We start from the raw sequence: 26,946 nt of genomic DNA, 5'->3' as shown, positions 1-26,946 counted from the left end.
GATGTCTTAGAGATAGTTATCTTTGTATGTTTGCTTTAAAAATATTTGAAAACATTATCTTCTTCAGGTTGATAAGTATGGGCTTCAGTTTTTAAAAAGTGATATTTTTGATATGGCAAACTAAAAATTTGTGATTTTGAAACTGGTTGAGATTGTGCATGGACGACCTTGTAGTGTTTCTTTTGGTTTTGTTATTGTATGCTGTCTCCCCAAACAGATTGTGAACTCATTAATCATAAGGAGCATATGTTAGACCTCAGGGATTGCCAGCCGTGTGTCCAGAACCCGTGGAAAGGAGAGTTTCTCAGTAATTGTTTGTTGGGGCAAGATGCCTTGTATCTGCTTCCTGTTACCTCTTCTCCATTCCTTAACTATTCTCGGAGAATGAGGATTAAAATGCTAATGTTAAAATGGTGGGTAGCTGTGCCTTCTACTTGTTTAACATTTCCAGTTCAAATCAACAGGTGCTTAGTAAATGCCTGCTGTTCAACCAGCACTGTGTGTATGATGTTATAAGGATATAAGTGAAGTGAGACATCTTTTCCATCTTTAAGAAGCTTACAAATCTGTCATGCTATTCATTCTTCTTAAACCCTTCTCAGCTCTTCCTTGCCCTGAAAACAAATAATCATAATCATAGTAGATAACATTTACAGTAGTAGTGATGATAGTAGATAACATTTATTGAGCTGATAGTATACGAGTATACAAGTATAAGAGTATGCCAGGAACTCTTGCCAAGCATTTTGCATGTATCATCTTCTTAATCCTCACAAAACCCAAAGAGGTAATTAATGTCATTATCCCTGTTTTACAGATACGGAAATTAAAGCTTAGAGAAGTTAGATTGTTGTTAAGTGGCTTATCCAGTGTTACATAACTAGTAAATGACAGGAAGTTTGAATTTGTGCTTTTAAGCAATGTATCATGCTCTGTATCATGGCATGAAAGAGTCCTTGTGATCTGGCCAGTATCTCATCTCTTGCCCTTATATTTCTTATCATTTGTAGTTCATCCATACTATTTACAGGTTCTTTAACTTGACATTTTCACTCTCACTTTTACCTTTGAAAGAGCTTTTTTTTTCTTTCAGGAAACCAATCTCTCCCAACCACTAAATTTAAACATCTTATTCTCTAGGTCTAGGGGCCATTTCTGTGTGCTTCTATAGTATTACAGTGTTGTCACATAGTATGATAATGGACTGTTTCCTTTTCTATTTTCCTGCTAATTGGGGGCTAAGTCTAATTTACCCCTGGATCCCCAGGACACAGTACATGGTTGTCTGGCACATAATAACTATAGAAGTATTTGTTGAAAAACTAACAAGTTGAAGAAAAAAAGATACATAAGCAGTTAACTCATAGAAGTATTAACTATGCAATATAAATGGAAATAAAGTGGGTTAGTGAGAGGAGAAATGTAGGTGGCCCAAAGTAATAAAGAAAGCCTTTAAAATAAGGTAGAATTTTTTTCCATTAAGGTAGAATTTTTTTTGTCATTTCCACCTCTTCTTCAGTTTTGACTTTATTTGAATATATCTGCTCTCATTTTCCATCCTTGCTTATTAGTTATTTCATTTCATGGTTATTTTCCTTGTTTCATTCTTAACTCATTTTATAGACACTTCACCATTTCATTACTTTTAGCTTCTTGCTTCCTCTATCACCTCTCTGTTTGCCTATCCTGCCTATTCTATCACTTTTCTTTTTCTTTTATTCTATAGTGGTTTCAAGCACTTCAGTTTTATACAGAAGTTAACGTCAAAAACAGATTTGGGAGTCCTATCAAGTAAATCCAATGGACTCTTATTGAAATTTAGACCCATAGATTTAAACAGATCATACTTTAGACTGAATCTACTAAATAAGCCTAAAATCAATTAGTTTCTCTAACATAAAAGCAGATGTTCTCCAAAGCACTATCAGGTTGTAGATAGAGCTGGAGTTCTCTAAAACCTTATATATATCAAAATGTACGTAACTCATGGTGCTCATGCCTGGTTTTCAATGTGTTGGTGTGAAATTCGCCAGAATACCTTGCTGCATGTACTTGCTGTGGAAGTTATATGAGTTTTACTAAGTGAAATGGGACTAATTCTTTAAGGAATGATTTAAAAGATAAAGACAGAATGTGTGATTGTTACAGATTTACAATTTGGGTTTGTTTTAGGAGGTATACCATTTAGAAGTAGTTTGTTTTATGTAGGTAAATACATTTGATTGGTTGAGTTGTTTCTTTTCAACTTACTATGTTATGTAAATGCTGGGCTTTTATAGTCTTTTTTATTAAGAAAAGTAAATGGTATTTTAATTGTTGCCAATTATGAGCTTTTTAGCAACCTCTTTCCCTTTTCACTTCTTTTTGTTTTTTAACCACTGTTACATGCAGTCAAATGATTTTGATTGGTGCTTATAAAACAAAGAGTTACTTGTGACCCATCTTTCTTACGTTAATTTGGTAATAGAAAAATTTATTTCAAAGTAATACTTCACTGTCTTTGTATGTGTTACATAAAGCAAATTGCCTGATGTAAGCCGGGGTAAAAACTGGAAAACAAAAATAAACAATATTCATTCAATACATTTGAGTGACTGTAAGGTGTTAGTTGTTTGCACTGTTATCCTTTGTTCTCATTATTTTGCTTTCAGATAAATCGAGTGTGATTTTTGTTATATTTATGAAGACTTATAAGTAGGTGGTATGTTCAATTTAGAACAAAGTTATATATTTAAGATTTTGTTCTCTGTACCTGTCTCTAATTATTTATTATTATTCTTTTTTACTATTTGGATGGATCCTCTTTTCTTTTGGATGAGGTCAACAAGTAGTAATCATAAGAATCAAGAGTTTACTAGATTGCAATTTATAACTTATTTGCATTTGAAAAGTTAGATTTTTTTTTGTTTCAAGGCGTAGTTATTTAAAACATAAAATAATTCCAAATGCAAACAGTACATGTACTATTTGCTTCCTGTTAATATCTACTATTCATTGGTTATTAAAATGGTCAATGTCTATGCATCATTGAGGAATACATCTGTCACATCAGTCATTCTCTTTTTTTTTTTTTTTTTTTAAAGGTTTTATTGGGGAAGGGGAACAGGACTTTATTGGGGAACAGTGTGTACTTCCAGGCCTTTTTTCCAAGTCAAGTTGTTGTCCTTTCAGTCTTAGTTGTGGAGGGCGCAGCTCAGCCCCAGGTCCAGTCGCTGTTTTCTAGTTGCAGGGGGCGCAGCCCACCATCCCTTGCGGGAGTTGAACCGGCAACCTTGTGGTTGAGAGCCCACTGGCCCATGTGGGAATCGAACCGGCAGCCTTCGGAGTTAGGAGCACGGAGCTCTAACCTCCTGAGCCACCGGGCCGGCCCAGTCATTCTCTTTATGTATTTTGGGCAGAATTATTTTCCACACTTTCGTATTTTGTAATATCTGTTTTTTAGATGGGAAATTGTTTCCTAAAACTGGTTTTATATTCTGGATAAAAATAGGGATCTCTCTAAATGTGTAAACATTAAATATTTGATCAGAAAAGGAAATATAGTGGTAGAAATGTACGCTAACTGGATTTTCTTTGTGTGACAGCACTGAAAAGAGGCGCAGGGAGCAAGAAAATAAATACTTAGAAGAGCTAGCTGAGTTATTGTCTGCAAACATCAGTGACATTGACAGCTTGAGTGTAAAACCAGACAAATGCAAGATTTTAAAGAAGACAGTCGATCAGATACAGCTAATGAAGAGAATGGAACAAGGTAAAAAAACAAAACATGGCTTTCCGCATTGTTATTAAGATATTGACAATCGATTTTTTTATTTTTTATTATTAAGAAATGACATTGAACTTCATAATTTTATTAAAGAAACATTTTTGTTTAGATGCTATTTATTTTAGAAAGTAAATCTGAGAGCCGTCTTGTTACAACAAATGGCTTATTAAGTTCGCTTGAAAACGACTTGCCTTGGGAGGTTATAGGACCGGTATCATTGGGCATAGAGTCAGGAGACACATGTGGTGGTGTCCGACCTGAGGCTCTGGCACGAGTTGAAGACACTCAACGATAGGAAAATCCCTCCATCTGAATAGTAAGCTTGTCCGTGCCTGGGCTCTGGGGGAAAAAAAACCTTGATTTATTTTTATGGTTTATATTTATACTATCCATATTTCCTGGGGACCCCACACCACAAAATCCCCGGGTTGCCTACCAGAAACAAAAGCAAAGCACTTTGGAGAATCACTCTCTCGCCTGGCCCCATAGGATTCCCAAAGAAAAAGTGCTTCTGACACAAGGTGATTCTATACTAAAAATTTATATAACATATGAGGGAATAATCTATGGTAAGAGCACAAATAACAAACAGAAGAACTAGATCCAAAAAGAACTTAAAGTTAATAGCAGCAATGTGAAAAGACTATAAACAAATATGTTTAAAATGATTGGTGATATGATTCTAAGATTTTAGAAGCTGGATAATGGCTAGTTAGTGGCAACGGATTTAGCAGACAGTAGAGACTGGTATTGTGAGCCTGTAAAGTGGAGAGCCAACCAGAGGCATATGGCCCCTTTTTTGGTCTCAGCCCCTAAGCCGAAGGTGGGGGGATTCCTTTGGGGAACTTGAACAGTCCAAAGGAAAAGACACATAAAACGATTCCCAAATGAAAAAAATCAGCTCCTCCCCTTGCCCCCATTCCTCACCCAGCTGCCAGTCACAACTTTAGTTCCTCACTCTTTGATATGAGTAAAAGTCCAAATATTTGAGGAACACCTGTTATAAAAAGAGAACAAACTAAGCAAACAAACAGAAAAAAGGGAATTCAGAGGAAGCAGAGACAGCACAGGGAGCAGAAGAAAATTTAGAAGAAGCAAATAGCCCCTCAGAGACAAAAGGGAAGATATTTCATCCATGAAACAAGAATAAGATGCTATAAAATGAAACATTCAAAACAACAAATAACCCAATTAAAAATAGGCACATGAATAGACATTGCTCCTAAGACATACAAATGACCAATAATAAGCACATGAAAAAAAATGCTTAGTACCACTAGCCATCAGAGAAATGCAAATCAAAACCACAATGAGATACCACTTTACACCCACAAAATAGTAACATTGTTCATAAATCATACATATGTAGTTTAAGCATAAAAACATGCTTAGATATTATGCTGACCTTAGAATACTAGTTACTTCTGAAAACGGACAGAGGAGAAATGGCAGCTTTAGCTCTATATGAGGCATTATATTTATTTAAAAAGGAAAGACCTAAAGCAAATAACGTTAACATCTGTGAAAAATGAATGGTGGCTATGTGAATGTATGCTATGTCATTTTCTGTATTTTTTTTTTATATTTGAAATATATGATATTTTAAAGTAAAACAATGAATCTGTATTCAATAATACCGTTATTTGGCTTCTGCTGAACTAACTAGTCTGAGAGATTAGAAACTTTTGTTTAAGTATGATGCTGCTTTAAGACGATGGATGAATGATTTCAATATCACTTAGCAGTTACAGTTTTATCAATCAGATCATCATGACGTGAATGTGGAAGGTTAGCTAGTTCATGCAGACTCACAAAAGGAAAAATCCTATCTTCACTCTCTCTTCAGTGGCAGTTGATCAAATCAGAAAAGGAAAATGGGGGAAATAATCGTTCTTTTGCAATTTGTTCATTTCTTTAAAACTTTTGGTTTAGACTTTAAAAAAAAAAATGCAATTGCCCTGGAGCTTGGAATCCTGTTTTTCATTTGTTTTAACATAACCATTACGTATTTTTTTATTTTGTTGGGGAATATTTGGGAACAGTGTGTTTCTCCAGGGCCCATCAGCTCCAAGTCTAGTTGTGGAGGGCGCAGCCCTCCAAGTTCAGTGGCCATTTTTCAATCTTTGGTTGCAGGGGCCGCAGCCCACCATCCCATGCGGGAATTGAACCGGCATCCTTATTGTTGAGAGCTCGTGCTCTAACCAACTGAGCCATCCAGCCACCCCCTAGACTTTTTATAAAGCTATATTTTGTACCATTTTTCTTAACTATTGGACCAGTGGACATGGTGGGTCAGAATTCAGATCGTCCTACTGCCCCTTATTAGTTATATTATTTGGGATACCGTACTTAACCTTTGTGACCCTCAATTTTATCGTCCATAAAATGAGTATAATTATGATTACATGTGAAAGTGCCTAGATAATAAATACATGTTATTTGAATCTGAAACTAGGTGAGTCTGTGTCTTCTTAAACTTGGTATTATGGAAATGAACGCTTTTTGGATGTGTGACTGTTTTGGTTCTTCATTATAGAGAAATCAACAACTGATGATGAAGTACAGAAATCAGACATCTCTTCGAGTAGTCAAGGAGTGATAGAAAAGGAATCCTTGGGACCTCTTCTTTTAGAGGTAGCTGTTCTCATTAACTCAGAAAGTGATCAAAATCTTTGTTCTAGCCAATTTGGTTTTTTCTTTATCTTCTTTTGTGTCTTATGTTAAATTAATAAATTATAAAACAAAGGAAATTAATAAATTATAAAGAACTTCAACAATCATTTTATTTTGGCAACTACTTTGACAGTTGTTACTATTTCAGAATTAAATGTGAATAATGAACATAAGAAATTTTAATAAAGGCATTCTAGTCAGATGAAAATATGAGGCCTATTGTATGCCTTTGCCATTTGTTTCTGTGGTGGTTAGGACTTATTGGGAAAATAAAATAGAATTATTTAGCGAGCTAGTGCTATCCATCCTGTCTACTGGAGAATTTCACTTTTGATAGGGATGCCTCACTTTAATGAAGTGTTTTTCTGAAAAGTTTCCTGACTAAAAAATTTGTTGTTTATGTAAATATTGTAAGAGAATGTACTATTTTAACAACCGTCTATAAACTTTTTAAAGTAAAGAACTATTAAATGGGAATTACTTTGTAATTACTGTGTAATTTTCACCCCTGCCTTTTCTCTTTAGTCTGCACTCCCTCTATTCTCAACACAGATGTTTTATTTCCAAGCAGGCTTATCACCGTAAATGTGCCCTCTCAGACACGAATGTTTAATAACACATATATATGTGCATATACACACTATTGCCTACAGTGTATGCTTTTCTATCTCTAGGCCTAATTTTATTTATGTATATGTTTATTATATACATATATGTATTCACATACATATATTTATATTTCATATCTATAAAGAATATAACATATATGCTTTATATAAATTCTCCCTTCCTTATCGTACCTCAAGACCCTCCTTTCTGGTGAAGTCTTCATAACAACTCAAACTTACACAGGTCTCTTTATTTTCTAACTTATTTATACATTTTTTTCCTCTTACTGTAACTATTTCTGTGTTTTTCTATTATCCATAATTCTCTCTACCAACACTGCTGATGAGAACATTCCCCAAATTCAGTTCTTGCTTTTCTGGTTCCAGAAAAATCATGTATTCTCTTTGCTTCACCTTTCACCTCTAGCAATGATACCCAAATATGTACTTCTTGCTTTAACCTCTTCCCATACTCCATTCCCGTACTTTTAACAGGCTGTTAAATATTTTTGACTCTCCTATTAGCAACTTCTCAACCTCAAAATCTAAATTCTTTATTTCCCCTCTAAGTCATACAAGTACTTTGTTACTTTAGACTATTGGTTTTTATGATTTTTATTAGGGGAACAAGCACATATTTTTTAGAATTGTAAAATATAAAAGACATTGGTCATTGAAACTGAATAGAAACTACTCTCTGAGCCAGTGCATCCACATAAAACTGGGAGAGGGACGCTACGAAGTGTAATGAACTCTCGTTTTTTTTATTATATTCTTTTCACAACTCATTAAATTGATTGCATGGCTCATGACTGCATTTTGGGAACAGTACTGTGACAAGTATAGTAAAAATGTTAATGGTAGACTCCGGGTGGTGGACATACAGATGCTCACTATAAAGTCTTCCAACTTTGCTGTGTTTTGGAAATGTTTAACATAAGCTGTTAGAGGAAAATAAGTTAAAGAAAGAGAAGTACTTTGGGCTCATTTCCCACTTCCACCCCTCTATTCCTCCTACTTGGCCCCTGTCACCATCCCACTACTTGGTTACATTTGGGCCCTTCCTGAAGACTTGATTTATCCTGGCTCTTACGGCTTTATCTCCGCTGCTCTGCAGGATGGTAGCAGTCCCGTCTTTTCATGGCCTCTGGTTTTTCTATGGGGGTTCTACCTGCCTTCTTAATGCCTTAAGTTTAAAACTGGCCTCAGGACTTTATATCTCCTTTCAGTTAATTAATATTTATTACATTTATTGTCTGCGTGATGTCATTTGAGATACTGAAGAAGTATAAGATATAGAGGGCCTTGAGATTTCTGGAGTTCTGTAGGAAGATGGTAATCAATTAAATCCTAGTTTCACCACACATTCTTCAGAAACGACAGATATCAGCAAGGAGAGCAGATAGATTATCCACAACCTGAATACAGCACAACTGAAGACAGAATACTACTACTAGTAATAGTTTAATTTATGTAAACATTTGTTATTGCTGTATGAGAAAAGTCCACAGCACTTTAAAATTCACAGAAAATGACAGGAAAACATCCTTCCAAAAATGGTATAAGAAGAAGACAAAGTAAGATTTGTTTTCTTGGCTGTTGAAATTATTACCCTTGGCTGTTGAAATTACACATGTGTGTTTTTGCACCATTATGAATCAAAGGAAAATTATAACACATGGATTAAACGTCATTAAGGAAGCATTTTCAAATATGAAAAAACACACCTGATTAGAAATTCCAAAAACTCAAAATATAAATATATTTAGGTTCTTTTCTCCAAGGAGTAAATATTTTTATTTATGAGCTGTAGATCTATGAAACAGACTGTCAAATAGAGTTACCAGCTTTTACGAACTCCAAAATGGCCTCATGGACAACCTTTCTGTCCCGCAACGCTGTCTGGTTTCCTGAACTTGACAGCATGTAATCCAGGGCAGCCGCGAAGAGGCAGCAGAAGAGCCACCAGGAGATTATCCATGAGTCATCCAGGCTGCAGTCTCGAGCTGCACTGTGCAGTGAGATAGCCACTAGCCATATGTGGCATTCAAAGTTAAGTACAACGAAGAGATCCGTGCTTCAGTCTCACCAGCCATATTTAAAGTGCTCAGGACCCACACGTGGTTAATGGTTGGCGTTCTGAACAACGTAGATATAGAACATTTCCAACATTGCAGACAGTTCTCTTTCACAGTATTGGCCTGAAGGGACTTGCTCAGATGGAAGATCTAGACATCTAAAAAGTCACCAGACATCCACCGTAATATGAGAAATTCTCACCGTACGGTTTCCAATTTATTCCCTCCTCCCTCCTTTTTTAAACATAAAATAAAGGTAGCATGAGTTAAGAATGAAGGTGTTGGAGGTAATTGCCTCACATTTTAAAGAGAGAGGGGTATTAGAATTTGTTTATTCAACACATGTTTGTTACTTGGCCCATAATAGGTATTCATCCGTACAGGCATTTAACCTCCTCATTTTCCATTGTTCTTTGCTGTTTAAATTCCTTTGCCTCCTATTCAAAGCTTTGCATTATCTGGCTCTAACACTGCTGATTTCTCACTGCTCACCAAGAAAAAGCTTGTTTTCATCCCGGAGGTCTCCCTACCCCTTCATGTGCCTCCCGGCCTCCTCACCTCACTCTATACAATTCCCTGCGTGGCTGCATGGCTCGTGATACCACTGCCCACTCCCTCTTCCTTAAAACTCGCCCTGTGACGCCTCTGATAGAACCATCTCCTTTCTTCTCTAGCTACTCCTCAGCCTCTTCCTCACATTTCTCTTTCTTTACCTTCCTCTTAAAAGTTAACATCCTCCAGCATTATGGCCTTGACTCTTCTTTAAAAAAAAAATGCTATGCACATTTCCTGAGCAGTTTTCTTTTCATGTACATCTAAGTCTACATGATGTATGTACACACACGTGTGTTTGTGCACACGTGTGTGTGTGTGTGTGTGTGTGTGTAGAATATCAATTAGGGTTCTCTGGATTCAAGCAACAGACACCAATTCTGACTAAATTAAGTAACTGTGTATTTATTGGAATGCTATTTGGATATCACAGAACCCTGCTTGGAAATAGGTTGACATCAAGGTATCTTAAGGAGGTTAGAAAGCAGAAACTATACAAATGGTCTCTCAGAAAGACTCATTTGGGCAGTGCCTTGCAGCTAGAATGCATATATTCCTGCCATGTTTGTCTTTTTGTAATTCTCCCACGAGACTTTATTTAATGGGTAACAAGTAACTCCCCAAAGGAAATCAGATAGTCCGTGGAAGCGGAGAAGATGATTGTAGTTAAAAACAAAAAGCAAACAAAAACAAATGTTACTACTTACTGTATGTGTACCTGAAATCGCAAATGTCTACCTTTAGCCAAGATCTCTTTTCAGAATTTCCGTTTTCATTATATCCTGCTGCCTCTTGAACATCTTTATCTGAATAGTCCTGTCATTTCAAATACAACATTTCTAAAACTAAATTTATAATCTGTCTCTTTACTTTCTGTTTAAAAGAAAAAGGTCAAAAAATAAAAAGCTAGATTTTTTCCCTCTTGAGTCTCCTTTGTCAGAGAATGGCACTTATCCACCAGATAGTTACCCTAAAAGCTTGTTCCCACAGCGGCAAGGTGACCAAATGCTGTCTGTTCTGCTTCTGTCACATTATCACTTCCACTGACATTGCTTAATTCAGGCTCTCATTGGAACTGGAGTATCAGAGTAGCATTGCAATTGGTCTCCTTGCTTTCAGTCTCCATGCCACACCCACTTCCAGAAGGATCTTTGTAAAAGCAGATCTTGTCACTCTCCTGCTTAAAAATAGTACCTTCAAGGTAATCTCCATCGCCTTTAGGGTAAGTTCCTTACTTTTTTGTTAATTCCTTAAAGCTTTCAAAAACAATTTTTACTGTTAAATGTAACACAAATATGACAAGTAAATACAAAGTGATTCCTTTTCTTTTTTTTTTTTAACCTCTGAGCTGTTTCCTCTGTTTTGAACATCCTTTCAGCCTCTTGTTCACCTGAGTTACTGCTCTGTGTCCTCCCAGCCTTGGCTCAGGTGTAGTGTGGCCTCCTCCCAGGAAGCCTTCCCGATGGTAATCATCTCTTCACCCATTTGGGGTGCTTCACACTAGTGTTTAACCTTTATGAATTCCTCTATTGTACTGTATTATAACTACATGTACTTGTCTTTTTCCCTTCAGAGGCTATAAAATTGTTGAGAATTATGTGTTTTATTCCAGAACTTTGACTAGGGACTGTCATTTAGGTGATAGAGAAGATTGTGTAGTCATTTAAAACTGGGGCTCTGTGAAAAGCGTTGGCCACCGTGAACCCCGCTGTTAGACCCAAGGGTGATCTCCTGAGCAGAGAGAAAAACCCCTCGGTTGATTATGTTGTACCAAATGGACAGGCATTTGTTATCTTCTCTTTCTTGCAGTTCGGTGTAAGACCAGCTGTCAGGACATAGAGAAGCAGGAGGATTCCTTCCCAGGAGCACACTTGGAAGTTAATTATATGTACAACGTATGACAGAAACTTGTTAACTCAGAACAAGTATTAGCAGATTGTATTAATCAGATATACTTTTAGAAATTAGAGATATTTGTATATTCATAGGATTAGTCTCAAAGAATATGCCCTGAAATGTTACCAATCTCTTGGGAGTGGGATTTTGGCAGAACTTCTGTCTACTTCATTTTCGTATTTCAAAATTTTTTGCAGGTATGTATTTCATTTATAATTTTAAAAAACAGGCATTTTTAAGCAAAAAGGCTGTCTGCGTCTCAGGAGAAGGGTCAGCAGCACAGCTCTACGACTAAGGTGGACCCTTTGTCAACCTGTTTTCCAAGCCAGCCTTTTCTGGGGAAGCCCAGAGAAATGCAGTGTCCCACACTTCACAGATGAAATGACGAGTCCATGTAAACGAGGCCAAACGGAGACCAGGGGAAAGGTCTGCACTGCCAGTCAGGCCACCCAGCTGCATATTCCAGAGACCAGTTACTAGAATAACTTCCCGGCCTGGCAAAGAGGCCGGGTGCAGTCAATGGGAGGAGAACTTGGAGAAGCCCCAGTAAGTCTGTGGAAACAGGAGACTGCAGGGACCCAGGCCTGCTGCAAGGAAGGAGAACGGTTAAGGCCTCTGGATTTAGTCAATGCCTTAAATATAATCTCATGGGCTAGTCCAGGGGGATCCCTGGGCCTTGCTGGTGCTGGAAGTCTGCACACCAGCCCCAAGCCCACCACTGGCCAGTCTTCAGATTAGGTAGAGATGGTTCTGGGAGTGGGTCCCAGTCTCTCCCAGCCCCTCCCCAGATAATGGGTAACTTCCAGAGATATCCAGAGACAGACATGGAAAGGGAAGAAAACAAGGGAGAGACTGACTGTGGCTTTGAGGGTAGACAGGGTCCCCAGGGAGAATGGGGAGCCCAGAAGGATGCCCTAAAAAGTAGATTTAAAAAAGAGAAGGTAATGCTGAAGAAGTTGGGTGGGGTAGCCCTTGAAAGTGGTTCACTTTCTGTTTCCTGAAATAGCCAGGTTTTACTTGCTTGTCTTTCAATGTCGATCCTGTTTTTTTGCTCTGAACTGGGATGCTTTGTTATACCCAAGCTGTTCTTTATTAAACTCTTGAGAGACCACAAAGAGAAAAAAAGTAAGTTAAATTGAATTTACACTGATCGAATTAATACCTACGAACATTTTAAAGAATTTTTAGATCTTTTAAAAAATCGATACATCTACCCTAATAAATTAATTTTTAAAAAAAATCAGTGCATATGTATTTCAGTTATCCCTATTTCATATGAACTGCAAGGCAAATAAATATATAGGTCACCTGCTTTGAAAGTTATAGCTAATCTGACAACGAGCTAGTCAGATGTGAGGATGCTTTCCTGTGCTCCTCTACACCTACAATAATTTAGCAAAGGATTTATTTAGTGTTGAGGTCTTTAGATTATTAATCACACCCTTTTGCATTGAACTAAGTGAGAAATAGTCAAAACAGTCAGGTGAAATAAAAATAGTTCTATTTATTTTTGTTCTTCTGAAAGAAAATATTAGCAATATTTTTAATGAGAGCAATGTGATTGTGCTTCATTCTTTTTTAAAATCTTGGTTGAATGTGAATCCAGTGATTTGAAGATGTAGTTGTAAGTTTATTTAAACATTTGGTTTAAATAATCGCCTTAGTTGAAAAAGACTCCTCACAAAAATGAGGTCGTTGGAAATAGAAAAATATATCGTTGAACTTACTAAGTCACGATACTCATTTTTAAAATCCTATCCACTGATTATGCAAAGGTTTTTATTGAAATTCGTCTCCTTTGATATCAAACGAATCAAAAGATGTTACATTTTCACATTTAAAAAAATGGGTTTAAAGCCCGCTGAAACTCTGATCGGAAGATTTTTGAGCAGATAAAGTTCTGTTTCTAAATGTTTAAACTGAGAAGATAATTTTTGAGTGATTCACATCATTTTCGCCAACATAATCATAACAATGATAACATTTTAAAACATTCATTTTCACATGCTGTCTCTGTAGCCTAAGTGTTTTTTTGAAACGCAGTATACTTCTTCTTTTTATTAAATTTTCATCTTTTCCCTGCAGGGACAAAATTAAGTGTGTTATTATTTGGAAAATATCTGTTAAATAACGTTATCATTGCCACTTGCCATCATAAAAAAGGTCAGCAAATTGGGACACTCGTATGTTTAAAAAGAAAAATGAGTAGCGCATCAACATTATTGGATGGTTCTTTTTAAGTATTTTGCCATAGATAACTGGCAAACCCCTATGTGATACAAAGGATTTTTCTCTTGTTACAAAATTCTGTAAATGTTCAATTTTTTAAAGATTTTGTTTCTATTGCTTACATACATTCTGTAGCAAGTACACTGCAATATATTGCAATAAATGGAAAGATTATAACTAACTAAGGTGCCATCATCCACCTCTGCATTCTGGATCTTCTCTTGGGATTACGTGGTTTGTGGTATGTGACTGTCAGGACTGAGTGAGGCCCCAGGGTTTCATTATGTTTATTAAGCTTAATTTCTATCTTATTTTCTATCACAAGACTGCCTTGTACCATATACTGCAGCAACTCCAAACTGCTTTTTCGTTCTTCTGTCTGCCATGTTCTTCCCTCTGCCCAGAATGTTCTTCCCTCAAACCTCTTTCCCTCCTCCACTGTTCCTTTTATAACTAAGATAGGGGTCTGTAAGGAGCCTTTCTTTGCCCGCCACTCTGACCCCAAATTAGGTGTCCTTCTTTGTGCTCATACAATACTCTGTATATGACTCTGGCACTGCATTTATTACTGGTGTTTTATTATGTTTGGTCTCTCTCCGCCTCGACCACAAGTTCCTTGAGGGTAGTCGAGAGCAGCTCTGAACCTACAGCTCAGAGATTTACGACTGAATGCGTAGGTCAATCACTTATTTCACATCTGCTCCCATTGAATTTTTCTCTAAGGAAGAAGGTTGACATAATAATGCATTTCTACTTGAAACATTAGGGTACAGTCTGTTTAAAAATCCTGCCCTCTATGTAATTTCACTGACAATTGTCACCCCAATAAATTAAAAAAAAAAATCCTGCCCCCTCCAAAGAGAACATGCAATATTAACTCTTCTATTTAGTCCCCCCTTTTTTAACTTGACATATATTTCTGATCTCTTTTTTAATAAAGAAGTGTCTATGCTTATTTTTCTTTTATCTTTTCTCCCCCAACCACTCAATTCTTTTTTTTTGTCTTTGCAGGCTTTGGATGGATTTTTCTTTGTTGTGAACTGTGAAGGGAGAATTGTATTTGTGTCGGAGAATGTGACCAGCTACTTAGGTTACAATCAGGAGGAATTAATGAACACCAGTGTCTACAGCATACTGCATGTGGGAGATCATGCAGAATTTGTGAAGAATCTGCTACCCAAATCACTAGGTACAAAGAAATACGAGCTCTCTGTAGCTTCTCCTTGTGTAATGTATAATATGAGTGTATTTATAACACATAGTGTTTTTCTAATATGGCCTAATGTATTTAAAGGATTTTTAGCTTTAGTTTCAGCCTGAGATGTAACTGTGAAGGGGGTATGTCATCAGCTAGCTCATAGATTTTTGCCGCAGTCATGTGCTAGTAGTGGGAGGCAGAGCAGTTGGTTGCCTTGCCACAAGAGGCTTCTGCTCGAAATTACCTTTTTTTTTTTTCAGTTTAATTATGTCCAGGAAAGAGACAAAGGCATATCCTTCCCGCCACCCTGCTCAAAGGGAAAAAGGAAAAATGGAGGTGGAAGGAAAAAAGAAGGAATATACTGTGTTATTGCATATGTACTAAAATTAATATTTTTGGATATAAGTGGATTCAACTCAAGGGTTCCAAGTGTCGTTGGACGGGTTGTTCACTTAGAGGAGCCCCGCTTAGTAGATGGGTAGGGCCTGATTTCGAGCTTCTGTTGCATTGTAAGCCATGTGCCTACTCTTTCGCCTATATGTGCTCCAAAAGTGGGGGGAGGGCCTTGGCCAGAAATCCTATATAACCAAACCAAACATGCAGATAAAATGTCATGCGTAGTTCTTTATTTTATACATTTTTTACTTGATGGAATGGAAGCCTTATTTCTTTGAAAAGAGGAGTATGAGTATGTGTTTATAGTAACTGAGGACCTGAGATGACTGTTTCTATTAAAATCACTAGTTTGATATTTGAATTATCAAGGTGTCTTATGTGTTTCATTATAGAATTATAGAGTGTAAATGATTTTAGAGGTAATGTAATGGGTTCTGCTACTTTAAAGATGAGGCAAAGATTAAGAAGTTAACCCAAACCTCTCAACTAGCTCGTAGCAGAACTGAGACTCCTTACTCCAGCGTTGGTTTGTTTCCACGGTTTCCTCTAACAGTTGATGACACTAGATTAATGCATAGTAAAAAGGAAGGGGTGTCTATACAGAGGATAAGGTAAGACAACTGTTGGGAATGGTGAGAGGACAACCTTAAAAACTCTCTGACGGCCACCATGGTTTGGCTATAACATTTCAACTGGGCAATGGTGACCTGCTACACAGTGATTCTCACTTGACATCTACAGACATCTTTTCTATAACTGAATTCACTTTTCTCTTATTGAATCAGGTGACATTTCTGTTTTGACAGTCATTTTTTTCTAATAAGTTACTGATTACACACAGTATTCAAGGTATTATAGAATATAAACTGTGCGAATAAAATTAAGTGCAAGAAAAAATGGTTATGAGAAACTAAGATTGGTCTCTTACCTATTCTAAGTATTTTTTTGGATCACAGACTCCTTTGAGAAACTTTGAATCCTCTCCCCAAAAAAGGTGCACATACACATAGCCCATCCTTAAGAGTTCATGCCTGCCAGGTTAAAACTGCTTAACAATGGACCTATGGTTTTCAATCATTTTTTATTGCCAGAATATAACTGGAAATAAACGGAAAAGCTTATTAATTAACTGCTATAAAATTGTAAGTAAAAGAGCTAGTAAGCTATTAATTTTTGATTTTTGCCTTTAACTGTTTATAAAGACTGTTAATGAATTAGACTATTTGTAAGACCTTATCTTTGAGGGCGGAAATTCTATGCAATCTGTTGGAAATTTTACAGTTTTCTAATTGATAGACATGTAGATTTGCTAAGGAAGATAAGTATCCTATTGCCTCAGGATTATGTTAGATCTGAAGAGGTCTATCTTTTAATCGAAGTATCTAATTAGCAGATGGCTAAGATATGTCTTTTGTATCTTCAGAGTTTGTACTTTTTCGCTTTATTCAAAGTATATAATCAATTTTTCTTCCACAGTAAATGGAGTCCCTTGGCCTCAAGAGGCAACACGACGAAATAGCCATACCTTTAACTGCAGAATGCTAATTCACCCTCCAGATGAGCCAGGCACCGAGAACCAAGAAGCTTGCCAGCGGTATGAAGTAATGCAGTGTTTCACTGTGTCACAGCCAAAATCAATTCAAGAGGATGGAGAAGGTAAAACAAATGGTGGACTGAAGATGTTTGATTGCTTTTTCCATGGCTTTCAGGAATTGGGAAGTAACTGATTACAAAAACTGCCTTCTTCAGATAATATTTCTTAATACTTAAGAAAAATATTGCTAACATCTAGAATCACCCCTTCAAGTTCCCCCAAATTCTCAATTTTAAGCTGGCATGCCCACTAAAATGTCAAATTAAACCAACTTGCTGCCTCGAAATAAGAGATGTCACTAACTGCTGCCAGTTGGAAGTGTACCAGGTACAGCAGGCTGTTGAACAGCTCTGATTTATTTTAAAGTTTCAAGTTTAGAGTGTAGGGAACATTGGAGAATAGAGTTAGCATTTTTGAGGCCATACAAGGTAATTTACAAGGAGAAAGCTTATGAACAGATGAATACACAGCTGAAGCTCTAATATGAACATGGTATTAACATGACATTATTTAAATAGGTGACAGTGGGTGAGTTTTCCATGTGAACTGAGACTGAACTAAGTTAAGAACACCGCAAATTGGAAACTCGAGTAAGGACCAGGGAAGTAGGAGACAAGAAGTCAGTCAGCGGCAAACAGGCCACATATGTAGCCAGTCTCACCAGAGAATGAATGTCACAGTCAACTGGGGACTTTCTACAAAATACACAAGCAAGGCTGCCTTATATGATAAACATTCATATTTAGCTGTGTGATATTGTGTGGGGCACTCTCAAAACAATTTGAAAGTGGGACTTGGAAAAAATTACAGATCCTACTACATAAAGCCCTCTGTCAAGGGCAAATTATGCTTCTTCAGAAACAGTTAAATATTGTTTTTCTCATGTCATAATTATTGGCACAGTGATTATGAGATTAATCTTTGTAGCCATTAAGTACTGATGAATATAGTAAATTGATCATAAAATTGCATTTGAGAATGCACTGTGTTGCTTAAATCTAGCCAGAACTGCTTCTTCAAGTTGTTACCATCCCCGTCCATAAGATGCATCAGTCTCCTCTAGTATATGTAAAAACATTCAATGAGAAGGGATAATTTATGCTAACTGGATGCGTTCTCTACCTGGAACTACCAGGGTTTGGTTGCCAGCAATTTTATTTCTACTATTTTACTATTAGATCAGAGTGACTCCAATATTGTATCAGATCCTGTGTCATGTATTGTTTCTATAAAAACCGTTAATGGCAAGTAATAGATGTGAACCATTTTCTACCCTCTTTCCTTCAATTTCCCCTTCTTGTTTTGGGCAGATTTCCAGTCATGTTTGATTTGTATTGCACGGCGATTACCTCGGCCTCCAGCTATTACGGGTGTAGAATCTTTTATGACCAAGCAAGATACTACAGGTACTAACTGCAAAGTTCAGAATGTTCCCTCGGTATTAATAATGTGTCTATGCTTTTAAAACTAATTACGTCCAAAATTTTGTGGCCTTCTGTTCTCTGCTGTTCAGCTTCTGTTCATTAGTCTTACACAGAAAACATTTTAAGTGGTGATTTTGATAATTGTTCATTTTAGACACTAATCATTGTCATGAGCAGGTTACTGGGAGGAACATTATTTTATAACTTCACATACCTATATTTGTTTTGATTATAAATTATTTTTCATAATCATGGAATAAAATTTTTAAAGAAATATGGCAATGTAGATATAAATATATTTATTGATAAATGGATATAAGTATGGTAGTTTTAATATTATGCTTAAATGTATCTAGCTATTTTTTTTCCTTTATTCTTTTTCTTTGAATTTATTCAGCACATAATTATTCAATGCCTGAAAATACCTGTGACTGTGTGATAGCTCAGTATATACATGGTTGAGCAAAAAGCAACAATATAATTACAAATTGTGGTGTGAGATGGTATGCAGTAAGCTAATAGAGAGGACTCATTTTAAAATTCACCGGTTAATGAAGGCCTGTCTGAGTAGCTTATACTGAACGCTTAAATCCCTAAGGATGAGGTGGGGCCAACTATGCAAAGTATGGGTGTTAGAAGGGGCAGGGTGCAGAATGAGTGTTCCTGGTGGAGGAAACAGCCACGAAGCCCTAAGTTAAGACAGAGGTGTGTTAGAAGAACTGAAAGCAGAGCGATAGAGCCACACACTGAGTAAAGGGGAGAACGCCTGAAAATAAGACCTTCTTTTTAAAGGCCTGCTTCAGATTGATTTTCACTAAAGACAAATTCTTATTGTTCTTTACAGTTTTTTAAAGTATTTTTCATGTATTACTTAATTTTATCTTCACTCTGATACATTAGGTTTTTATACTTTTACATCAGTTACATACGTATCATTCCTCTTTCTAATTTAAAAACAGAGAGAGATACTACAGATCTATTTTTTAGCAGACTGAGATTTAAAGAGTCATTTCTAGTAAATTCTTTGTGAATATTTAGTTTTAATGTACTTTTTCACCTTTACCATTGTTTATAAGATCTATTACAATATTTACTAATTTTTTTAGTTTCAGAAATCTAATATTCCTATGCTGTGTGCTTTATTCTTGTGTTGTTAAAGATAAACTATCACCTACTCCTACTAAAGAGTGTATGGGGATAAATTAGCACAGTTGATAGAATATAGTAAAGAGTGTCTAGGAGCTTGGTGATACACATTTGAGGGCGGTGATTATCAGTTACCATACCTTTCTTCATTCCCTTTTTGAATTTGCTATGTACGTGTTCCTTGCCATTTACCACCAGTGAACAGCACTGGGAAAATGTAATAAACCCTTATTGAAAACCAAAAATATTACTGCATGGGCCGGCCCGGTGGCTCAGGCAGTTAGAGCTCCATGCTCCTAACTCCGAAGGCTGCCGGCTCGATTCCCACATGGGCCAGTGGGCTCTCAACACACACACACACACACACACAGGCCAAAAAAAATGTTAAAAAATGTTAAAAAAAATAAACCATTTCTTTAAAAAAAAAATATATATATATTACTGCATGGAGGAAAAATAGGATCCACTGAAAAATATAACTGGTCTTTTGTGTCAATAAAACCAAATAAGGGCTTATGAGATAGCAGAATAAAAGCCTGTTGTAAAGGGGTAATGGTTAGGTCACAGAATAAATGTGGGAGATGAGAGCGGTCTAAAAGTTATGGGGATAATTTAGGAACAAAACTTTCAGCTTTTCCTCATATTGCATTTCTAGAAATTGAATCCTAAGTCGGATTGTTTTAAAAAAGACTGTATTTTCCCATAGAAACGATATTATCACTGGTTGTTTTGTTTCTGACCAAGGATTCAGCATTAAAATCTTAGCTATACTTGATTTTAAAATAAATTTATAAAAATTTGTTAAATTAAGCTCTGGATCATAAAATAATTATAAATCTAGAGGGAACCTCAGAGATTACACAATCTAGCCTACCCATTTTACAAATAAGGGAATGGTGACTTTTCCAAAACCATACAGCTAATTGCTGAAAACAGACATCTTTAGGCCCTAATAGAGAATCCTTCGTTTATATTGCATTGTCTTCCACCAAAACACTCTTAAAAGAGCATCACTGTACACCCACACTTATTACACAAAAGATACCAAAGAAAATATAAGACATAAAGAAACTAGAAAGATGCCAGAGAATTGTAAAATAGTGCTTAAATGTAAAACTAACATTTTATTGTATCATAGAACTGATTGAAATAAAAATAATAAACTAGCTCCAGTAAGTATTAGATATTTAATTCCTTAAAATTTTAGTAGTATTTTTAACCATATATGAGGTGGTTCCTATCCCTTTAAAAAAAGAAAAAAATCTTCTGCCCAGAAATACTGAACAGTGGTTTATGTGGTTGGTTGGCTGGTTGGTTAAACTTTCCTCTAGCAAGCAAAGGAAATCAACCTATTCATGTTCTCTTCGAAGATAGTCATTGCCTTACCCAGCCATATGTTACCATTGCTGATAATTTAATCACGTTCTCCCCTCTAGTCCCACAATGTAAACTCTCTTGCTCTCCTGTGGGCCAATACTGACATGAACACATTAACAGACACACACACACACACACGTGCTCCTCCCTTGGTAACTGCCTGTGAGTAGTACTACTACAAATGAAGATTATGTAACAGTGGATTCTCTGCTACAGCCAACTCTTGATCTCTGATGCAGTAAGAGACAATAATTAAAATTCTTTAAAAATCCAAAATTTTGTAGAATTGTACTCTTGAAAGCTATGTAATTTTACTAAATTAATTTATTGGGTTATCACCCCAATAAATTTAACTTAAAAAAATCCAAAATTGTCTATAGCTTCAGTCACAGAGTTCATCAGGCTTTCCCCAAACTATTCTTAAATAACAGAATTCCCTATTGAAATGTTAGTTTATTTTCTTTCTAATTTAATAATTTTATTTTATTATTTGTTTATTATTTTATTAATAATAAATTAAATAATTTCATTTATTCCAACACTTGGGCAACAATCTGCTCAGACTGACTCGGGTACACAGATTCAAGAGGTCTAATAAATACTTAATTCTAAACAAACCAAGTAAAATATATAAAGAACTGATTCGTTAAAATGAGGAAGCACAGACAGTTCAGTAGATTTGAATTGATGGTATAAGAAATGGGAAGACGAGGAAAAGACAATCAGGCATTCATAGAAGAAACATGAGTGGTGAATAAACATGAAAAATACTCATGTAACTGAGGAAATACAAATTTAGACCATAACTATTTTTCACCTACCATTTTTCACCTTGTAAAAAAGAAGCCTGACAATACCAAGTGATGGAGAGGATGTTGGATTAATAGTAACTCTCATGTAAGTTTCTAGAAAACAGTTTAATATTATAAAGTTGAACATTCACATAGCCTACAACTCAACAGTTCTATTCCTGCATATGTCCCCTAGAGAAAGTCTCACACACATGTACCATGGAAAATGTGAGAGCTGTTCATAGCAATACTAATTTAATGGCAAAAAACTGGAACAATCTAGATGTCCATTGACAGGAGAAGGTAAAGACAGAGAAATGTGACAAGTGAGGCGTACACGCTTACTGGAGTGGTATTGGTAAGGTTTAAGTTTCTGAATTGGATGGTGGCTTTGCAGGTTTTCATTTTATTAATCTAATTCTTAATTTATATATGTGTATATCTTACCCATATTATTGTGTATTAATATAAGATTATATAAAAAATAAAACATCTGAATAATCACAGACTGGATTAATTGGCCCCTGATTAACTAAGGAACAATTTGCCTGAATTCTTCCATAGTCATTTAGGAAGTGTTCAAATGTGATAATAGCAAACCACCACTAAATTTCATAAAGCATGTATTCTGTGTGCAGAGTACTTAGCAAATCTTAATATTCTTACTTGTTATCTCTTTCTGATTTAACTTGTGAAGGCATTCAGTCTTTGTTTACTCTTAAATGCAATATTGCCTGCAGCCCAAGAGGAGGTAGAAAAGGAAAGACTTGCTTACTTTCTTATATTCTCTGAGTTATTGGAAATTAATTTAAACCAAAATAATACATTCATTTCTGCTTCTCCTTCCCTAGTGAGTGATTCAGTCATTAGTGTATAAAGAGGAGGATCCAAAGAGCCACCCAGAGGAATTTGACTGGCATTAGTCTCAGCAGCTTCCGGTCTGTATGTAATACTTGACTGGAATTGAATTTTCGAGCAGGACATACTAGTACATAATATACTCCAAAGGCCAAAACAACTTTTATTATCATGTCATTGATATAGTTTGTTACCATAGATAATAAACATTAATAGTGCTTTTTAATGTTTTTTTTCCCCATCAAGCATTTGAGGGGCAGAATATTTGAGATGAAGTTGTTAGTTTTGAAATAAGGTTGATTTATATCAAGAGGCTATCATAAATGTAAATTTTCATTCTTTGTATAGGTAAAATCATCTCTATTGATACTAGTTCCCTGAGAGCTGCTGGCAGAACTGGCTGGGAAGATTTAGTGAGGAAGTGCATTTATGCTTTTTTCCAACCTCAGGGCAGAGAGCCATCTTATGCCAGACAACTATTTCAAGAAGGTAAAGTTTTTCTCTGTCAATTATTTTCACTAACCTTGCTCTTTATTAGTATTGAATAATTTATATGGAACTTATGGCTTAATAAGTATTTTCTCCAAATTACAATTTTTGCAGTGATCAGTTTTAGGGAAGGAAGAAATGGGTAAGCAAAGTAATTCATGAGTGGATCCTGAATTTGGGGATGCACATTTTAAAGAACAGGATATCATGCGATGGTCACTCACTCATTCATTTATTCATTCATTCAGCAGACGTGTCAAGTTCCTCACATACATAGAACACTATATATGTAAGATGCCAAGGATACTGCAGTGACTAAGAAGCAGAGTTTTGCTCTCAAGGAACTCAGAATATATTAGCAGAATATATGACAGGCCTTCAGATCAGTGGGACATGGACTATAATAGAGGTATAACCAAAAGAAGAAAAAAATTAGTTCTGACTTGAAGAATCAGGGATGGCTTCAAAGAGGAAGTGATGACTTTTGAAGATCATTCCCAGCAGAACAGTCATGTCAGCGTACTTCTAGATAACACAAAGATCTATATCATGCATGTTTACTTCTTGTCTGTTACAGTACCTTCATCTCCTGACACAGGTTGAAGTTTCAAGTTAAAAATACGTCATATGAAATTATTAACTAATAATTAAATAGCTGCTGCATCATAGTAAGTCTATGGGAGTATAAAACAAGTACATGAACTTAACAGTAGTATAGGAAAGGCGGGGACAATTATCTTAGAATAAAGGCCAGAAAGTTCATAGATTCAGAGCAAAGGGATTTTGATGCACTTTAAAAATATTGCCATGTAATTCTGGTAGCCTAATACTCCTCTTGCAATGTAATTTGTTCTCCAATCTCTTAAGTAAATAGTTTCTTTGGAAAGAGACACTTTGTATGGCTGTTCCCGAAAAAACAATTTAAAAATATTTTTCATTATTTCATCATCCTTTTTAATGTTAAAACATCCCCATAATATCGGGTTTTCTAAGTGTACAGATTTTCCATTCATTACATTTTAGGTCAACTGCTACCTAATGATACGGAAGAAACAGCTTTTTTTTTCTTCAGGAAGCCATCTGTGTGAATCTCAATAGTCTGGTCACTTCTGGGACAGCTACCTACAGACTAAACGGATGGCCAGTGAGCTTCTTACTAGACTGACAGTATCCCCAAAGATAGTATTTCAGTGAATAGGACCAAGAAGCTATATTTTTTAAAAGTTCCCAGGCAATCCTAAAGTGCAGCCAACACTTGGGAACCATTACAATAAGCAGCTAATGCCATCCTCTGGTTGCATACTTTGTGGCTTCCTCTCCCTAGAGTGGCACTTGAAAAACTTGACTTTTGTATAGATTTGAGACTCGGGGCACTGTCTCCATTCACTGCCTCAAATGCTGAAGTATATGATACTCTCTGATTTTTGCCTTAACTTTGATAAGTTGGGCCTTCTAAGACTTTCCTTAAAAGACTTTTAATTTTATTTGCCTATAATTTATATACATTTCTACCAAGGCAAGCCAGGTCTAGGTTATTGTCTCATTGTCCAAATGACTAGGCTCCCTATAGATGTGATTGAACCACAGATTAAAGTTAGGTGTTCTGAAACCATTAGAATTATTTATAAAATAGGTTGATTAAAGTATAATAAGTAACTAATCTATCATTAACATATGATGTGAAACAATTTAGAATAAAAGATAAAGAAACATAATTCAACACTTCTTCCCCATTAGTCATTTCTAATATCCTTTCTTCCACTTTTTTTAGAAAAAAATTTTCTCAATAGAAATAACTTGTATTTTTCTCTGAATTAAGTTGTCCAGAGTTCATATGACTTTGATTCTGGTGTTTTGAAGATTCTGGACAACTTACCAAACAGCATTCAGGGATTGAGTACATCTTTTTCTGATATTTTATATTCAGCAGTATCTAACCTGGTAAGAAAAATGTGATCCATGAAACACGTGGAATTCCCCTGTAAAAGATACTGACCTGCTGAATTAAAATCTCAGCTGAGGGACTGATATGTTAACCAGCTCCAAAGGTAATGCTTAAGTACGTACCTCAGAGATACTGTGAGTTTGATTCCAACCCACCACATTAAAGCAACTATCACAATAAAGCAAGTCCTAATCTTTTTGTTGGTAGAGGGTCCTGCCTACAATTTGTAAAAAAAAAAAAAAAGAGAGAGAAAAGAAAAAAGAAAAGAAAGAAAGAAAAGCCTAAACCCAACATCTGTGAGGCACTTTCTGTAAAGCGCTATAAAGCAAAGCACATTAAAATGAGGTATGCTTGTACATCAAGTTTGAGAACCACTGGTCAGTCAAGAATGGAGAGAGATGTAAATTTGCATTTGCAGTTTTCTTGCTGCCTCTTCACTTAGGGACCGTGTGAAAAGAGTGAAACAAGTTATGTCACTGTATCCTTGATTTTGTATAAAATTTTTTAAAAGTTTGTAAAACTCTATAGTCACTAATGTTTAGGTAAGAAAAATTTATCCTTCATCTGTCTTCTTTTTTCCTGCCCGTTAATTTACTCTTTGACGGCAGTGGCTGGTAATCCCAATCTATGGATTAAAAATTTAAGTTAGTTCTTATTTAGTTTCTTAGCTGCTTTTGACAGTGAAAGCTCATGGACTACTTTTCAAGGGAGTTTACCATTTTATTTTCCAGAATCAAATTTGAAAACATATTTTAGCCAAAGAATACATGGAAGCATTTAGCATAAACTAGATTATAGCATTGAGACTGAGGGGAAATGGGTATCAGGATTACCTGAGGAACTTCTTAAAGTAGGAAAAGGTCCATGCAGGTGTACATTGTTTGGGAAAGGTTCCCACTTTCTGTTCAATTTGAAACCATTCCTTTAAAGAAAAGTCTAGATTAAATACGTCCCAAAGTTCATCTGGGACAGTTGTTAAACCAGATTTCTGGACTCCACCCACACAAATTAATTAGAGTCTATATTCTGGGGTGTTTACTTACAGAGAAGTTTGGAAACTATAAATCTAAGTTCCACAACATATTAATAGCTAAAACTAGGAAGTGATGTTTCCTGCTGAATTAAGTTTGGGAAATGTTTCAGTCTCCTACGTTTGGAGATTCATAAGATGTATTTAAGGTATTTAAATTTCTGGGAGGTTCTACAATAAAGGTACTTGTTTGACTTTGTTATCCAGATTTATTTTTCCTCGGAATACTTCTTGTAGTACATCTATCAGCACTTAGGGAAAGTAGTCATGGGAAGTGTTCGGCTAGACAGCCTAGAAGAGTTTCATGAAAGTTCTCTTTACCGACTGTCAGTGATGCAATGGATCATTTCTTGTCTTTGAAAGATGTCCATGATAAATTATTATGTTAAAAAATAGGCTAAGAAAACATAGCGTATAGAGTATGATCTCACTCTTATATGTCTATTTATCTAATTCTAGAAGGTTCACAAAGTAATGGGATTACAAATGTCTTATTCTTTGTTTATTTCTCTATTATCTTTATAATCACAAAGTTATTTTCATTAAAAAAATATCACAAGACAGTTGGAAGCAGTTCATAGTATCAAGAAGTTTGGAAGCATTGCTATAAAACATAAATCCCCATATAAATGATTAACCAGAATGTTATTTGAGAGTTGTATAATGTGGTTAATTCTATGGTCCATATAACAAACTTAACTGAAAATCTTCTTATGTCAATTTTTTTGAGAATATTTAAAATATGAGCTTATTTTCCTTTTTTTATAAATTTTGATATACTGAATAGAGTTTACTCAGTGATGATTAAAAATCATCTTAGGGCATTTAGGGGTAATTTTTTTCCTTTATCTTAACTATAGTTTTTTAAATGGCATTCTTTCTGCATATCTAGGGAA

At 35.7% G+C, this 26,946-nt stretch overlaps 1 protein-coding gene across 7 annotated transcripts in view; it reads left to right on the top strand.

Moving 5' to 3' along the window:
- Positions 1-26,946, top strand: part of NCOA1 (nuclear receptor coactivator 1) — a 199,994-nt gene that overhangs the window by 118,105 nt on the left and 54,943 nt on the right. For 6 of the 7 annotated variants that reach the window (XM_081068634.1, XM_081068631.1, XM_081068635.1 and 3 more), the window contains exons 5-10: positions 3,585-3,751; positions 6,303-6,400; positions 14,814-14,991; positions 16,873-17,052; positions 18,301-18,396; positions 22,935-23,075. In XM_081068634.1, the coding sequence (XP_080924760.1) occupies positions 3,585-3,751; positions 6,303-6,400; positions 14,814-14,991; positions 16,873-17,052; positions 18,301-18,396; positions 22,935-23,075 (860 nt within the window). Of the gene's footprint in view, positions 1-3,584; positions 3,752-6,302; positions 6,401-14,813; positions 14,992-16,872; positions 17,053-18,300; positions 18,397-22,934; positions 23,076-26,946 lie in introns of those variants that run through there. The other variant, XM_081068637.1, reaches the window with a different exon arrangement.

This window comes from Rhinolophus hipposideros (genome assembly GCF_964194185.1).
Source record: "Rhinolophus hipposideros genome assembly, chromosome: 12".
NCBI lineage: Eukaryota > Metazoa > Chordata > Mammalia > Chiroptera > Rhinolophidae > Rhinolophus > Rhinolophus hipposideros.
Note: the sequence above shows the minus strand (reverse complement) of the source record. Positions and strands in the feature narration are given on the sequence as shown.